General features: G+C 49.1%; 1 protein-coding gene across 4 annotated transcripts in view; it reads left to right on the plus strand.

The window, feature by feature from the left end:
- SLC41A1 (solute carrier family 41 member 1) overlaps positions 1 to 12,908 on the plus strand; it is a 30,659-nt gene extending 17,751 nt beyond the window's left edge. For 3 of the 4 annotated variants that reach the window (XM_075121879.1, XM_048827014.2, XM_048827016.2), the window contains exons 4-11: positions 2,771 to 2,842; positions 3,154 to 3,298; positions 3,381 to 3,527; positions 4,174 to 4,321; positions 5,401 to 5,480; positions 6,401 to 6,535; positions 7,738 to 7,886; positions 10,493 to 12,908. In XM_075121879.1, the coding sequence (XP_074977980.1) occupies positions 2,771 to 2,842; positions 3,154 to 3,298; positions 3,381 to 3,527; positions 4,174 to 4,321; positions 5,401 to 5,480; positions 6,401 to 6,535; positions 7,738 to 7,886; positions 10,493 to 10,678 (1,062 nt within the window). In that variant the 3' untranslated portion in view covers positions 10,679 to 12,908. The remainder of the gene's footprint in view (positions 1 to 2,770; positions 2,843 to 3,153; positions 3,299 to 3,380; positions 3,528 to 4,173; positions 4,322 to 5,400; positions 5,481 to 6,400; positions 6,536 to 7,737; positions 7,887 to 10,492) is intronic. The other variant, XR_012665669.1, reaches the window with a different exon arrangement.
- Positions 12,909 to 16,686: the final 3,778 nt, after the last annotated feature.

A 16,686-nucleotide genomic window follows, 5' to 3' on the forward strand; every position in this document is an offset into this window, starting at 1 on the left:
AGTGGCACCGCTTCCTCCATCCCCCTCCTTCCCAGCAGTGGTGCTGGCCCAGGGCTGGGGCCTTGGCGGGGAACCGAGACTGCCCATGCTGTGCAGAAAGTCACGGGAATGCCAAACTTTTCTATCTCCCTCTGTGTCCACAGCAGGGCCACAAGAGAACCAGGGCACAGAGAGAGCAATGACCTGGCCTATCTGCCTCCCGCTGATGCTCTGTGCCTGAGAGCAGCCCTGCCCGTGCCAGCTGGGTCTCCTTGTGCCGCCTGCTGACATGCCATGACCTTGATCTGACTAGTGTGGAGAAATTAGCTTGGCTTCTGGGCCATAAAGGGATCTGTTCTAGCTTGGTGTATGGTGCGGGGGGATGACACGCTGCCTTTTAAACTACTAAACTCCCTTCTGGCCTCCTTGGGGTCCACGTGTGATGGGATCTGATGACCCGTCTGGCTTGCTTTTTATTCCCCTCTTGCTCTGCTCCTTCCTAGGCATAAGAGACCACCTGTAGAGTGGCAGCGGAGAGCCCTTCTCAAAGGAATCGCTTGGGACAACATGATCACTGTGCTGGCTCTGCAGGACAGCAGCCTGGAATGGCTTCCACAGGCTGCACGTTACGCTGCATTAAGGCTCCCCAGCCAGTTCCTTCACCATTAGGAAGCAAAACTTTCCTGTTAGGGGATTAAAATCTTGTTGCTACTGACTACAGCCAGGTTATGGTAATCCAGACCTGATGGTAGGAATTTAAGATCCAGCTTCATACTGAGCTAGAATACCTGTGGGGTATGTGCTGAATGTCCCTGGAGTTGTCTCTTTCTCCCCCTCTAACCCCGCTGAACTTGCCAAACTGCAGAAATTCCTGAGAATGCCCCTTAAACCCAGGCTCTCTTCGCATCTGAAGACTTCTTTTCAGGCATGGATGCTCTTCCTTCCTGAAGAGAATGGTCCTGTATCCTTCTACCCATCTGCCTTGTGCCCTGTAACCTTGAGGCCTGGGGATAGAATTCAAATGAGACACAAGACTTCTTCGACACTGTAGGTTGAATGCCGCAAGAGGAGGGGTGTTACCCTGGAGTCACGGCCACATTCCAATGAGGGCAGCTGTTCTGTTTGACTTGGTTGGCCACGATGTTTTTCTTCCCTTCCTGTCCTGAACAGTTTAGAGTTGCCATGCTCCACCCCAGAAATGGCTGCACTTCAGTGGATGAAGTACTTTGTCAGAGCCTCTGCAGTTGCTGGCTTGGAAGGTGCTCTGGAAATGTACAAGAAGTGGCAGGGACTGGGCAGTTGGGAAAGCATGCTGATTTGAGCTGCTTGACCATGATTTCTCTCTGGCACAGAAACTGGAGGGGAGGAAACTGCCACCACATCCCTTCTACCTGTTAATGGCCTTGCTTGTGCTTTAGGGAATCCTTTCCACACTGTACTGCCGGATCTGCATAGGCTCATGGCTTGAAACGGGGCCTGGCAGTCAGGACACTGGGTTCTATTTCTGACACTCGGTCACTCTGTCCTTTGGCTTGTCGCTTCCCCTCTCTGTGCATCTGTTTCTGTTATGAGAGACAGACATGTCTCTACACCATCAGCACCGTGCGGGGCGGGCACACCATGCTCACCCTGATCTTCATAGTCACTGGGGGTGCTGTGATACCTAATGTCTCTACATCGCATAGAGACCTGCAAGGGACAGGATGGCAGGGCCTTCTGCAGTAACTCCGCTCCAATGTTGCAAAATAGCAAACTTGTCTGCTGCCAGATTAAAGCAACTTTCAGTCCGTTCTGTTTAAGCTGATTAGTGCTTAAACAGCCATGCTGGTGCCAAAAGAACCCCATATGCTGTGGCTGCTTCCTACCACTCACCAGGCTTCCACAGGGCATTAGCTTTGTTTACCTAACGTTGTTTAAAAGGAAAAACTCTCATTGCCATCACCCTGGCCTTCTTTATCAGAGCTTAGGGTCCAATGTGATAGCAGAGCTGGGGTACTGAGCCCTTTGGCCAGCTGCAGGAGCAGTGTGACCCAGATGGGTGTGAGCCAGAATTGGTCGTGAGACGTGGTATTAGGAGCTCCATTGGGAAAGCATCAGCAATGCCTCATTCCCCGTTCCAGCGTGTGTTAAAGGGGAAGGGAGAAGGTCCTGCCGCCATCCCAGATTCACTAGCAAAGCCTTTGTAGACCCTGGTCTCCAGAGCACTTGGCAAACGCTGAATCTTTGCTCTTCCCTTGTGGCATACATGTTAACCCTGCTTCTGCAGCTAGGAGAATGGAGGCAATTAAGGGGGACTGGAGTGTGGCTCTGGGCTTAGAACTTGAGCATTCCTGCCATCCGGTCTTATGCTCAGGGCAGTAGACCAAGACAGCTCCTCCTTCACTGATCTGTCAGATGTTGGGTGCCGGATTCTCTTTTGTCTGCAAGAGTTGAGGACCTTGGGAACCCCGAAAGCAATAGAGGAAGCCATCTTGACTCTGCAGCTCATTCCCCCCTCAGCTGGAGATGGGAGGTGACTGGCCACCTTGCTAGTGTCCACATTCTGCTGCTCTGTTCCTGTCACGCGGCTGACACATGGGGCTGTTAGGAATGTTGCAGAATGGGGAGCCTTCACGAAAGGCAATGGAATGCTCATTTTTTTTTCTTCCCGAGCCACCATCCCAGAGGGCTTGCGTCTCGAATTGTTTTCCCCTGCTCCACGACAAATGTACCGCCACTGTGATCAAGTTCCCTGAGCACTAGCCATCTGAGAGGGGTTCAGTGTAACCGATACCATGGTCTCTTCCTACAGGCTAATATCGGGCACATGGACACACCCAAGGAGCTCTGGAGGATGATAATGGGGAACATGGCTCTGATTCAGGTAAACTGGGGGAAATGGAGGGGTGTGTGTGTGTGCAGGGGTGGGGGTGTGTGTGTGTGTGCCCAGCAGTGACACTGGAAGGAGAGTTTAAATACTGATGCTGAATGTCTGGTGGAAAAGCAAACGGTGACTTCTTGTGCCCTAATCAGTCCTCCCTAAAAGTCCCTTTTCTCTCCCCCCTTTCCCCCGCACTGGTAAATTGCAGTCTCTTCTTCCTCCCAACTAATCCAGGTGGGACTGGGACTGTGGTTTCTCTCTCTCTCTCTTCCCAACCCATGTCTAGTTTAACCCCTAGTGTGTGCGTTTGCTAGGTTCAAGCTACAGTGGTGGGTTTCCTGGCTTCCATTGCTGCCGTGATATTTGGCTGGATCCCAGACGGGCACTTCAGCATTGGCCATGCCATCCTGCTCTGTGCCAGTAGTGTGGCCACCGCCTTCATAGCATCACTCGTGCTGGGTAAGCCTGAACCCTCGGCCGCGCTCGCTCCGCCTGAGCAGCGGTGCCCTTCGGCTCATGCCGTTTCTTCCTCTCGGCCTAGGAATGATCATGATCGGCGTCATCATTGGATCCAGAAAGATAGGGATCAACCCGGATAACGTGGCCACGCCCATTGCCGCCAGCCTGGGGGACCTCATCACCTTGGCGCTGCTTTCGGGGATCAGCTGGGGCCTCTACATAGAGCTGGGTGAGATGTGAGAGATGCCTACCTGCTCTGCAGCATTTCCTTTGCGTCTTGCCCTCCATTCTAGTTGTGAGGGAGATCTACTTAATGCCTGACCTTGAGGCTGCCTCTCTAAGGCACATTCAGAGATGACTGGCGGGAGGGGAGAGAAATGTAAAGGATCTTCATAGACCACACAGGTGCGGAGAGGCTTGCGGGTGTGCTCTGGGTGCACCCTCCCAGTCAGATAAGCAAGGGGTGCTTTTTGGCAAGTGCCAGAAGCTAGAGTGTCATTGGCGTAAGGCTTGGGAGGGTCCCTAGTAGCAGAGCTGTGGCTCTGTCCTTGGTTGGGGCATGTCTTCAACTGCATTCCAAGGAGAGGGCAGGTGTGGCTGCTAGGTTTTGCCCAGCAGTGAAGGCTGGACAGGGTGAGAGGCTGGAAACGGGGCTTTTCCTAGAGGGCACGTCATCAGCAGCGGTCAGAGCTGATCCAGAGAAGGCAGCCTGGACAAGAGCGTACCTCCTGAAGGCAGGGTGGCCATATCTGGCTCTCGCAGACTCCCAGGGCCTGAGGTCAGAGGGGAAATGGGACAAGGTCTGCTGTCCAACGCTGCTGGACCCCATGACATCCTGGTGGGAGGACTTGTTGACCTGTTGCCTCTCTTTTCAGAGGACAAAGCATACGTGAATCCTTTGGTGTGTGCCTTCTTCATAGCCCTGCTACCGCTCTGGATCATCATTGCCAAGAGGAATCCAGTAACCCGGGAGGTGCTGTACTCTGGGTGGGAGCCAGTCATCATTGCTATGGCTATTAGCAGGTAGGAAGGCATGAAATGACTGTTTTGCTCCAGCCCCACCAGAAAGGGACACCCTGGCTTCCCTTCAGGCGCTCGCCCAAGTGGTGCATGCTGGGCAGAAGAAACGGAGGTGGTGGAACCGAACCCCTTCAAATGTTAGAGTTCAGATCTACAGCCCAGGCCCCTCTCCAGTAACAGACCAACAATGGCACGTCCCTCCAGCAGAAGTGAGCTAATTCTGCTCCTAAACCTATGCAACTGTCAGAGGGTGGAACAGAGAGCACGATTTCACCCGCTGTATGTCAAACAGATTTTAATGTGCACCAAACAAGTATCTCCTAAAACAGGGTTCCCAAGTACCTGTCTGTTTGCTGTCATCTTAGCATCTAAGGGTCCCACCTGGGGTCAGGGCCCCCCCAGGCTGGGCATTCTACAAACCCATAGTGAGACAGTCCCTGTCTCAAAGAGTGGGGGGGAGGAAGTATTGTTATCCCTGTTCTACAGGTGGGGAACTGAGACACAGTGACTTGCCCAGAATCACATAGAGAGTCTGTGGCACAGCCAGAAAATAAACCCAGACCTCCTGAGTCCCAGTCTAGTGCCTTCACCACAAGAGCCGTCTTTGGGAAGTGACTGCCCCAGACGCGTTCGTGACAAAGGCTCTTTCTACACCACATACACAAGGATTTACCATCTCTGTTCCTGTTGGGGAATTTTATCTGACTGAAACTTACATACCAGCTGGTGTGACGTGTGCCAAAATGCAACTTGCATCATGGGAAAGCACCCCCTGCCTGATTCTGCGGCTCCAGCCAAAACTGTCTTTTAATATGACACATGAGTAACTCTTTTCCCTCGATGCTCTGATATTATGCACCAGCTTTAAGAGGCCCCAGTGTCCATGTGCATCTGCTGCTATGGTGTAAATGGGTAGAGATGGCTGTGAAGTGTGTACAGTTGCAGTAATCAGCCTCACAAACAGTGGGCACTGCTGCTCATGCCGAAATAAGTTTGACCCTTGTAATCACTTGGGAGTCTCTGGATCTTTTGAGTAGTGGTTTTCTCTTGGGCATCAACTCCTTCAATGTCTTCCTTTGCAGTGTTGGAGGGTTAATATTGGACAAAACTGTGTCGGATCCAAACTTTGCGGGGATGGCCGTCTTTACGCCAGTGATTAATGGTGAGTTCCCTTCTGCTCTGCCAGTGAGCTTCTCGGCAGTCCCTGCCAGACAGTGGGTAGAATCTTCAAAAGCGCCCAAGGCCCGTTTTCAAAAGTGACTTAGGAGCCTGCACATGTTGCTGCCAATGGGGTTTGGGCTCCTGGGCTTGAGACAGGGTGTTAGAGCAACTCAGCTGCTCTGTAGGGTGGTTGCTCCTCCTGGTGATAGATTAAGATGAGGGAAGCATCTCAAGTGATCTACCCTTGAGTTGATACTTCAGTGAAGATGCACCTATGGACGTAAGTGTCTTTGAATATTTTATCCAGTCTGCCCCTCCCTGTTCCTTGAGCTTGGGTCTGAAACATCTAGTGTCTTAGGCTCCTTTGCTAATAGAACTGTGGGGTCTGCTCATTATGTGTATGTTGCACACTTTTTAAAAAATGCTATGAATCTCTTGCTCTTGTGGCAATGAGTTCCGCAGGTTATGCGCTGTGTTTCAAACAAAATTCTTAGCAGTTTTAAACTTACTGCAGTGACTGGCCCATTGTTTTTGTGCCCCATGCACAGCACTTAAGGCTCTACAATAATGCAGTTGCAGCAGGGGTCGCAAAGGGAGGTCATAGAGCAGTGTCCTTTCTCTCTGGCTTTTTGCATCCGGCAAAAGTGGAGTGTGGGCCAGAAATACTGTCGTGGTGCTGACAGCTTGGTCTGTAACTGAGCCAGCTGCAGCTGCTTTCTGACAACGCAGCAAAAGAATTCTGCCTGTGAGGAGCAAGAGAGGACTCGTTCACCTGCTGGTCTGAATGTTCTGTAGGCATGAAAAGGGTTCAAGTTCAAAGGTCGATAGAGTGGCACTTGGCCCCAGAAGTCTCAAGTGCGCCCGAGTTCTGCAGCGGGTGGGTTAGGTACTCGCTCTCACTGCTCCCCTTCTGGCCTGCAGGTGTCGGTGGCAACCTGGTGGCTGTCCAGGCTAGTCGCATCTCCACTTACCTCCACATGAGCGGAATGCCGGGCGAGAGCTCAGAGATGGCCCCGCGCAAATGCCCCACCCCCTGCAACACATTCTTCAGCTCAGGTATCTGTTCCTTTTACCCAGCACCGTGCCCTGGGGCTTTCCGAGCTAGGGGATTTCCAGTTCACTTCACCAGCGTCATGAAATGGCTTGACGATTAGCTGGCTCAGCCTTCACTGCGGGAGGGGTCACTAAGCAGCAAGGAAGGGAAATGGGAGCTGAGATCTGTTGGGAGGCAGACAGACCAGGCGCTGGCCCGGCCTGCACTCTTGCTTACAGAGACCGTGTTAGTGCTGTTTTGGTGAGGTGGAATGTCCCCGTTGGGCTGGGAAAACAAGGCTGCCTTATTGGCAGGTGTGTCTCTGCGTCCCCAGCATTGGAATGGCTTCTTCCCCGCTTGCCTCGAGGCTGCCAGCCAGTGGCTCGGCTTGGACTGGCCGGCAGAACTGAAGCTGCAGAAAAGGTTCTTGTTAATAGAGGCTCCGTAATGTTTCCATTATTTAGCTGCGGACCCGGATGTTTCAAGTGAGGATGGACATGGTGGGGGGAACATTGCAGCAGGAAGCCTGATTTGCATTTCATGCAGTGCATGTGCTGAGATTTTATTCTCTACCATGCCTGGGGCAGCCCGTAGCTTGGGAGCGGATTGGCCTGGCCTCTGAGGGCAGGGCAGCCCCCAGAAGAGTGGCCTTGTGGCGCTGAGTAGGGTGCTTTATGGTCTCGGATGTCACATTATCTGTTGCAGTGTGTGTGTTGGGAGATGTCCGGTGAGGCTGTGCTGGACAGAGAGTTGGAAAAATGAGCCCCAAAAGGGGGCAGGTGCAGCCCTTGGGAGCACCAAGCACCTTGCTTTAGTTGCTCTTATAAATTCCCCTTAGTAAATTCAGCCTCCCAGTGAATTATGGAAAGCAGTGTACTGAGCACCTGCCGAAAGGTACCACTTCTATAGCCACAGGGATCTGTGTAGAGCCTCTTCGTTCGCCTGTCCCTTTTGACCCTGTCTGTGCTAGGAGCAGAAGTGTGTTATCTCTAGCTGATCCCAGGACGGGTGGGTCTCTAAGCCAGTGTTTGGCGCTCTGGGGCGTTTCTGTTACTCTCCTTACACTTAGCACATAGAGGTGTGGATCCAGTATGCTGTGGCATGTGATCAACTAGAACGTAGTCTGCTGATTAGTGGACACATCCATGCTGGCACCCAGGGAGCTGGCTGCAGAGTTTTATTATCTGTTTAAATCCTGAGCTCCATCCTCTCAATTTCCTTCCAGATGTGAATTCCCGCTCAGCCCGCGTGCTCTTTCTCCTAGTAGTTCCTGGGCACTTAGTTTTCCTCTACACCATTAGCTCCATGCAGGGAGGGCATACCACGCTCACCCTGATCTTCATAGTCTTCTACATGACCGCTGCACTTCTGCAGGTAAGAGCTGGCTTTGCCTGACCCCCCTCTGCGTGAACCGTTGTGTGGATTGTGATCCCCATGCTAGAATAATGGACACTAATTCACCACCTGCAGTAGAAAACTGGCCCATGGCTGTGATGGGTCACCCTCCCATGCTCCTGAAAATGGGTTTTGTCTCATTTAGAGTCGCAAAGAAAACGGTTTCAGCACCAGGTCAGTGGGACCCATTGGCAGCCGCTCCTCAGTGTAGACAAACCTCACAAGTGGGATGGAGTGAGGCACTTTCTCCTAAGTAAGGGGAATCTGCATGGTGCAGAGCTACAAGTACAGATGACATGATTCTTGCACCTGGGACAAATGCAAAATATCCCTTTATTATTGGCACTTAGTATAATGCCTGATAGCCTCAGTCATGATCCAGGACCCCATTGTGCTAGGTGCTGTATATAGCCGCAGCACAAAGACTGTCCCTACTCCAGGGAGCTTACACAACATACCCCTTCCCTTGACTAGAGAGAGAGCATGAAATGGGTATCTCCTGGCTCCAATCTAGCGCTCTTCGTGCATCCCAAATGCCCCACAGAGAACAGAGAAGTTTGGGATGCGCAGCGTGCTCCTTACTGTTCCAAACACTCCACTGGCCACGCAGCTCTCCCTCGAGAGGAGGCAAGAGTGAGCCGCGTGTGACAGATGTCAGTCACCTCACTTAATGCGCGACTGGGTGGCCTTTGGATACTACAGTGCTGCGGGCAGCCTAAGAGCCTTTGTAGCTGGAACAGTCAGGTGGGGCTGGCTGGTTCAGGGTCCCCCGCTCAGTCCTCGTCAGTTGTTACATTCCTCACTACAGCACCTTCCCTGCAGGGGACCCACTGTCTCACAAATGGCTGTCACAGGAGTCGAATTAAAATTCCCATAGAACAGAGCAGCACATGATAAACCGGGGTGCTTCTGTCTGCTTCGGCGACCCTGTGAAGATGAGTGCATTAGACTCCCTTCTGTGCTCAGGGTACTTATTCCACTTTCCGTAGCTTTGCAGCCTACGCTTGGCTTTTAAAATCCTCAGGAGCAGGAAACTCACTTCCTTGGCTGTAAAGAGCCATGAGTGCCAAGTGGGGCCGGAACAGTGTCTAAGCGGCTTGGCAGCGAAAACAGGGTGTGAAATGTGCAGCATCTCCCATGACTCATGGGGCTCTTCCTCCCTTCGCTGGGCCTTTCTCACACAGGAGACATCTGGCTGGGCTCCCATGCTCCTCACCGATTCTGTGTAAAATAACCCTCAGTGCTTGAGGTGAGGAGCGTGCACTCAGGGATGTAAGGGGTGATTTTTGGCATTTCAGGAAACTCAGGCAGTCAATAGATCCCTCCCCTACTACACAGGCAGACAGAGGGGAGACTGTGGCCAAAGAGTTATCCTACTAAACACAGCCACCTCCTGGTGCTGGTGGAAGTTGTTCCTGGTTTTAGCATCCCCCTAAAATCAACAACCAAGCTGAGCTCCAGGAAATGAGTCAGAGCATCCACAAGAAAGAAAAACAGCGCGCGCTGGACAAGGCTGCTACTCTAAGTCGCGAGCCCCTGCTCTGTGCTGGACATGTGAAGGGAAGCTTCCTTTAGCCACCACTTTCTAAAGTCCCTGGTGCTCTTCCCCCTGCAGAGAGCTAGCTGCGTTGTGGGAAGCTACAGGCTTGCAAGCAGAGTGGGGGCTCATGGGTAATTAAATGGATTGTAGTGAAGGAGGGGGCCTTGGCCTGATCCTTCCAGCCCTCACTCCGGTAACAAGTTGATGGCTTTAAATGTCTGTACCTGATCTGCTGCTAGATGCATTTGTGAGCATTTCTCCTGGCTTTGCTTAGGACTCAGTGTGAACTACTGACTTGGGATACCCTCAGTGTTATCCTAGAGCAAAGGTGAGAACCTGACCATCTGGGGATTCATGTCACTGCTCTGAGACTGCTGTCCTGCCCCCAGGAACCCAGGACTCTGCTGCTCCAACCCTGCTCCCCTTTCGCTGGGCTTTCTGCTCACCTCTGAGTCACCCCAGTGTGAACCGTGGATTGGATACTGCCTTTACTTCCCTGGCTCTGGGTCCACTAGCTCCTTTCTCTTATTTTGGTTAGATTTGTGACCTGAGCTGCAAAACTTGGATCTGGGTCACAGCCTCCTCATTTTGGAGGCTTTCAGCCCACATGCAGTGAACTCTCTCATACACCTAAAATAAACTGATGGTGATGCATTGGGCATAGAGCAGTAGGGAGGTTTTCAAAGGCACATTGGGGAATTAGAAACCCAACTCACATCTTGTGCCCCCTAAATGTTCACCTGCAGGCATGCCCCTCTCCCACATGCCTACAATCTGAAATGTGCCCACCATCAAATCTTCAGTTTTCCCTTGTTTGAGGATGTTCCTCTTAACAACCAGCCCCATCTCTTTTTAGTGTTCTGAGCTATTCCGTAGGCTTGAATGGGATGAATAGGGGCTCGCTCTTCAATCAGGCTGAATTGCAAATGCCTGAGTATACAGGAACTTGAAGAACCCAGGTGGAAAGCTTTGTTCTGGGGAAGAAAGGGGCGTGAAAGTCTGCGTTAGTAGCTAACCTGGCTCTTTCCTCTTGTCTGTTTTCCAGGTTCTCATTCTACTCTACATTGCCGACTGGATGGTGCATTGGATGTGGGGTAGGGGCCTGGATCCTGACAACTTTTCCATCCCTTACTTAACGGCACTGGGTGACCTGCTTGGGACAGGTCTCTTGGCTCTCAGTTTCCACATTCTCTGGCTCATCGGTGACCGGGACACGGACGTGGGAGACTAGCTGTCCCCATCATCCCCTTCTTTCCTCCTTCCCTTTCTTCTGTCTCTCTTGGGACTTCAGCTTTGATACTGGATTCTCATTATTTTCAATGGGAATTTTACGTGGTTTATATTTCAAGCCAAGTTTGTACAGAGAAATCTAGTTTTAGGAAGGACAAAAAAAAAGTGTAAGAGACAATCACCAAGTGCAATTTCATAGCCACAGCATCTGAACCAAGGTTATATTGGAAATGTTGATTGAGTAGTCGGATCATAAAGGAAGCCCACACCCGTCACAAGAGGTAAAGTGTCACTCTTTTGGTTCATAAGCATTCAATGTTCAGGATACAGTTCAGGTTTGTTTTAATTATAAACTGAATAGGCATCTCCCAGGAGGGAACACCCTATAAACTAGGATTTGGGGCATCCCCAGATCCTCCCCCAAAGCCCTACTTTATGCCTGGGTTCTAAATCAAACAAGATTCTGGTTAGGGAACTAGCCTGAGTGTGCCGGAAAGATCCCTTTTAAACCTCCACTCCCACCCCCAGATGCTTGTAAGGCATGCTCACCTGGTTTATTTGAGGCTTTACAACATAACCCTAAAGTTGCTGGATTTTTAATTGTATGTAGGACTTCAGTTTCTCTCTCCCCCCTGCCCCCCTTTTTAAGTCTGAAATGCATTCCTCGTTCCAGAACACACACCCTGCACCCTTGTAGTGGCTCTTATTTTCTGATACTGGGTCAACTTCTGTGTCTCTCCCACAAGCTCCTTAAAACAATGCTGTTTTTCTCCTTTTGGCTCTTCCCAGAGAGCTGGGGTGTTACGTTCAACAAGTGGGAAGTGATCCTCAATGTGTTGTGTAGAATTTTGACCTTCTTCACCCTAAGTGAGGCTCGGTTTCAGGGGGTGATTGTTGCTGCTCTGAGCAACCCCAGTATATCGGCAAGCTGCACTCTACCACAGCCACGTAAGTATGGCTGTCTTGACTGCCTTGGGAGGGAGTGATTTGCTTGGAAGACCACACCACCTTGCCCTTACTGTGGGCTGAGCAAGGCAGCAACAGCCCAGCCAAGTGTATCTGTCATGACCATCAATAGTCCCATGCTGCAAAATTCCAGTCTGGAATTGGCTTGGCACTTTCCATGCAGTTCAGAGCTAGAGACCTGGTTTAAGGCCAGGCATGTTGACAGGTTTGAAACTAAAAGGGGAGTTCCATCATGGACTGATGGGGGAACAATACCAAAAAATACAGGAACCTATATAGATGTTGAAACCAAACCACATTTAGTGTCTTGCATGCCAGAAAGATAAGAGCTGAGGGACCACTGTCTAAAGGTACTTGTAGAAAAACAGTTTCCTGTTTCACACTGTTTGAGGGACGCCTCTTTTTTTATGGCCTTAACTGTACAGAGTATTTGGGAGACCTGGCTTACGTAAAGATTGCCTTAAATCACAGAATTGCAGTTCTTAATAGAGTGCGGTCTCGCAGACTCTGCGCTAGTAAGGAGTGTGTTTTCAGAGGGCTTTCATTCCTATGTTAAAAGGCCTCGGAACTGCTCTCTTCAAATGTCACTTGTCATCGTAGCTCTGAAATTCACATCTCTTCACCCCAGCGACGTCTCACAAATCTAATTTGTCCAGGGCTTCTGTCGAAATTTTGCTGCACTGAAGTCCCAATTTCTTGGAGACCTTCTCCTGCACCTCAACGTTAACCGACGCAAAAAACGGGTCACTTGCTTCCATGCCCAGTATTGAGGGATACATTGGAGATTTCCCTTCCCTAACACTTAAGCTTTTAGTAGACCCCCCTCTTACTATTTTACGTGCCTCATCAGTTCCGTATCTAAAGACTTGTGCCAATGAAAGAGAGAAACTCTCCATGGCCTCAGCTGAAAAACTGAGGGAGGTAGAGGCGATTGTTTTAAGAGCGATAGCTCTACTTGGGTGAGGTACCTAAAGTTTTACCAGGCAGAGGGAAGGGAGGATGGGTGGGGAGGGTAAGAACTTAATTTACATTTAAATTTTAAAACGCTTTGAAGGACAACTTCTTTTTTTTATTTTTCACCAGTTGAACTTGAATGCGTGTATACTTTAGACCTGGCTGCAAATGAAGAGAATGTTGGGTTCCTCTTTGTATGAAACTTAAAAAAGACTGTCTTAAATATTTATAGTTGATATAACTGAATTGACAAATGTCAACTTAACTAATTTTTAAATTATATTTGGTAAAATAAAGATGGCATTTATTTATGTGGATTGTGACCCTCTTTTTTTTTCCTTCAAGCCACCATTTCTGAACACTGCTCACCTTGTCTATTAGTTGAAAACCCTCCTCCTGAACTAGGACGCTGTGTGCTTTCAGCTAAGGGGCCTGAACTTGTTCACACCCCTACCAATTCTACCCTGATACATCTTCAGTGGAGATATTTACACTCTTCTGTAAACAGGGAGTGAGAGAGAAATCTAGTTCAGAGGCTATTGCTAGCCCAAGGTTACAGGTTTGACGCTGACCTGTACAGTCTTGTCTGATAAGGAATTGGCCATTGAATAACACTAGTATATGCTCTCCTGCAGCATAAAACTAGAATAGATCCCCTTTCGTATGAATTAGTTGTGAGGCAAATTAGTGCAGTTGTGGAAAAGCAGCTCAATCACCGAGAAAGCGCCCTGCATAGCTATATGAGCTTTGCATGCTGGATTGGGTACAGACAAAATCCCTGAAAGTTGGGAAAAGGGAAATGTAAGATGAATATCGAGGAAGATTTCCCCTGCGCGGGAGACTTTTTAGAGTGGTGTACTCTCCCAAGTGAAGTGGTGGGAACTCCATTGTCTGAGGCACTTAAAACCAGAATCCATCGTAGAAAATGCAGGGGACATCTTTGTGTTGGTAGGGAACTGAACTGGATGGTCCAGTCTTAACACTCTTCATTCTGTGAAACTCTCCAAAGAAAGAGACTGAATCACAAACTGGGTTATGCTCCCTTACTTTGACAAGGGTATTGGGAAGTTAAAATTAAATACTTCAAGCATGCTGTGGCCTAACCATGTAAAAGCTTAGTGATGCAAGGCTTCCCTGCAGCACTGGTTCGGCTGGAGAGGAGAGGAAAGGCGAGGCTGCAGATAGAGCACTTGGATCTGCAGGCTAGCAGATGGAGGTCTGGGGAAATTCTGTTGCAGTTTCTATAGCAGAGTCCATCCTCAAGGATCCCAAAGAATTTACACCATTACTTCACATTCAGCTACCACAGGGCTGAAGAAAGACACCAAACCAGCACACGCAGGACCTCTTGGAATGCCAGGACAAGCCCCTACTCTTACAGATCATGCCAAGATGCTCTCTGATAGTTACGTAATGCAGACAGAAGGCTGGCTGAAAATTCCCCACAGGACTAGATCCTACGAGCTCCTGATATCCTTGAGGAAGGGAGCTGCCTGGCCCTGCTGGAGCAAGGTCCCATACAGGCAACAGTCTGGATCCCTACCTCTGTTTCAGAAGGGAGAAGCATGCAGCTGTCCCTGCTTCCACCGGAGACGCACATAACTGGTCGAAACATTTTCATGTTTTAAATAGAAATGGCTTTTCAACAAAATGGGAACTTTCTCACACACACAAAAAATCCCACTTTTTAAAATTCCGGAGGGGTTGTTGAAAAAACAAATGCCCGTGGGAGGGAGACGGGGGCATACTCCATTGGGGGGGGGGGGAGGGAGTGTATGTGCAAGACCGCTTGCCAATCAGCTTTAAGGATAACCTTTTGGTTCATGGATTATAAACTTGAACGAGGAAGCGTTGACAGCTTAGCCACTTCGCTATCCCTGTGGCAGGGTCACTGAATGGACAGCCAGGAAGCTGATGTCTGTTCTCAGTGGATTTCAAAAGGCAGGAGTTCACCCGGTTGGTTGAAGGTTGCTCTCTTGTATCACTCTGAAACCTGTCTCTGGTCCTTGTTTATGCTAAGGGGTTTGCATGAGTGTCTTATTCATGCGGCACATCTGGCTTAATAATTGATTTGGAACACGATACATGGTCTGAATTAATAATATCTTGTCTAGTACATTGTGCTTTAATGTGTGTCAAGTCCAGCAGCCTCTTGATTAAAGATCTTTCTCTGGGCTCATCTTGGCTCTCGCTAAAGCTCTCCAGCAACTCAGTGTTGTAACGATCAATGGAATATATGTAAACATTTGTATGCATAGCGAGCAACACGTGTCCCATGAAAAAGATAGATTGTAGTCCACCAGCTCTACCCTCCCAGCCATAGCTCTGTGTTCAGATGGCTCCCTGTAAATTCAGCGGGAGTTCTAGGCGGAGAATGCCAGGTTTTTTTTTAGCCACATGATGTGCGACAGAACCCTTTGCTGTTTTTGTAATCACAATCTCTGATGGCAGGGCATCTCTATTAACATGTATCTCCTCTTCTCCCATCATCTGTTTGTCAAGGTCTACGCCAGCTGAAGACTCTCAGGCCCATGCACAGTGAATGCTAAGCAACCTCCCAGACCCGCTGGTACTGGAGCCCGCAACCAGCACCACGTTCCCTGCAGCTGCAGCCTTTTTCCTTTTTTTTAAGACCATGGACCATTTATTATCCTGCATGGATGTGCTTTTTTACTGCTCATCTGAGCAAGGGTCACCTTGTGTTGTCTGAAACCAACCCAAGCTGTCTCGCTGCATTAAGGACAAGTGAACACCAGTGCGACCTCATTTACTCCCACAGTCTCTCATCTGAATCTGTGTCCTGCTGCATAGCTTGTCATTCTGGGTTCTGATTCTCCCCTGTGTGAGTGAGTGAGAGAGAAATTTTACATTTTGCGGCAGGCATTTGCAGGTGAGAAGTAACTTAGCTTTGCAAAGTCCCCTTTAATTGGAAGTAACCATCACTCTGCTTCCTCTAACAAACAGCCCAATATGAATAAAAGCCAAAGCGATTTCTTGCCACTGTCTATTTATTCACTGGAATCTGTGGGAAGATTTCTTAATGGTTGTTTTTTCAGACAGAACCTTGCTTTTGGTTCCCCTCGCCAGCTTTGAGTGTTCAAAAATCTTGGGTGAAATCGTGCCCTTGAGCCAGACTCCTAAAAATCATGATTTTTTTTTCTAATGTTGTTTTTATTTGCCTTCTAGTTTTTCAGCCATTAGGGTATTTTTAAATTTTTCTATACAACTGCAGGGGTACAACTTCAGATTTCATTTTTTTTTAAAGTGAGATTCTATGATCACAAGACTCCAGAACCTGGGGCCAGATATCACAAGAGCTGGCGTTACTGTGAGCTGCTTGCGTCTTGCTCGTGCCAGTTGGTCTCACTGTCCTCCATGTTGTTCCTAGGGAATTTAACATTAGAACAGGTGGTCTGATACCTGATTGGAAGCTTGATGGAGCCAGGCCTGAGACATGGGAGTAAAACCTACAAACTTGCTCGGTCTTTCTTCTTTACATCAAAATTTTAACAAATCAAAATTCCTTTATCCCTGACCCATATTCTCTGAAAATTTTTTTCATGATTATTTCTTCACTCCACCCTTTGTGTTAAATCATTATTTAACATTTAGAGTGTAATCGTCTGTACAGGTCTCAACCAGGGAAGGACTTCACTGTGCAATAGAAACATACAATGAAAAACAGTCCCTGCCACAAACAGTATACAATTGCAGTTTATACTTCATCCTAATGAATGCTGAAATTCCTGGTCTTTGCCAATTTGAGACTTTGTAGCTGGGGTCCAATGCAGTTCCTCCTGCTTTAAATGCAGAAGCCCTTACCCTCTGAGCTGAAGGAAAATCTCCATTATCTCTTAGCACTATAGGGGCTATGACTGCATGCTACCCAGCATAAGGGCAGTGGCAGCAGTTCATTACAATATGTGCTTACAGCGTATCTTCTAACAATTTCCATACCTTTTGTAGCTCTTAATTAAACCTCACTTCATCTCTTTGAAGTCAGTAAGCAATGTGCTTATTGAGCGCTATCTGTGTACTCAGGGGCATACACCTGTAGAGGCTACTATGTCTTTGAAGAGCTCACCGTAT

This window comes from Caretta caretta, chromosome 21 (assembly GCF_965140235.1).
Source record: "Caretta caretta isolate rCarCar2 chromosome 21, rCarCar1.hap1, whole genome shotgun sequence".
In the NCBI taxonomy this organism is placed as follows: domain Eukaryota; kingdom Metazoa; phylum Chordata; order Testudines; family Cheloniidae; genus Caretta; species Caretta caretta.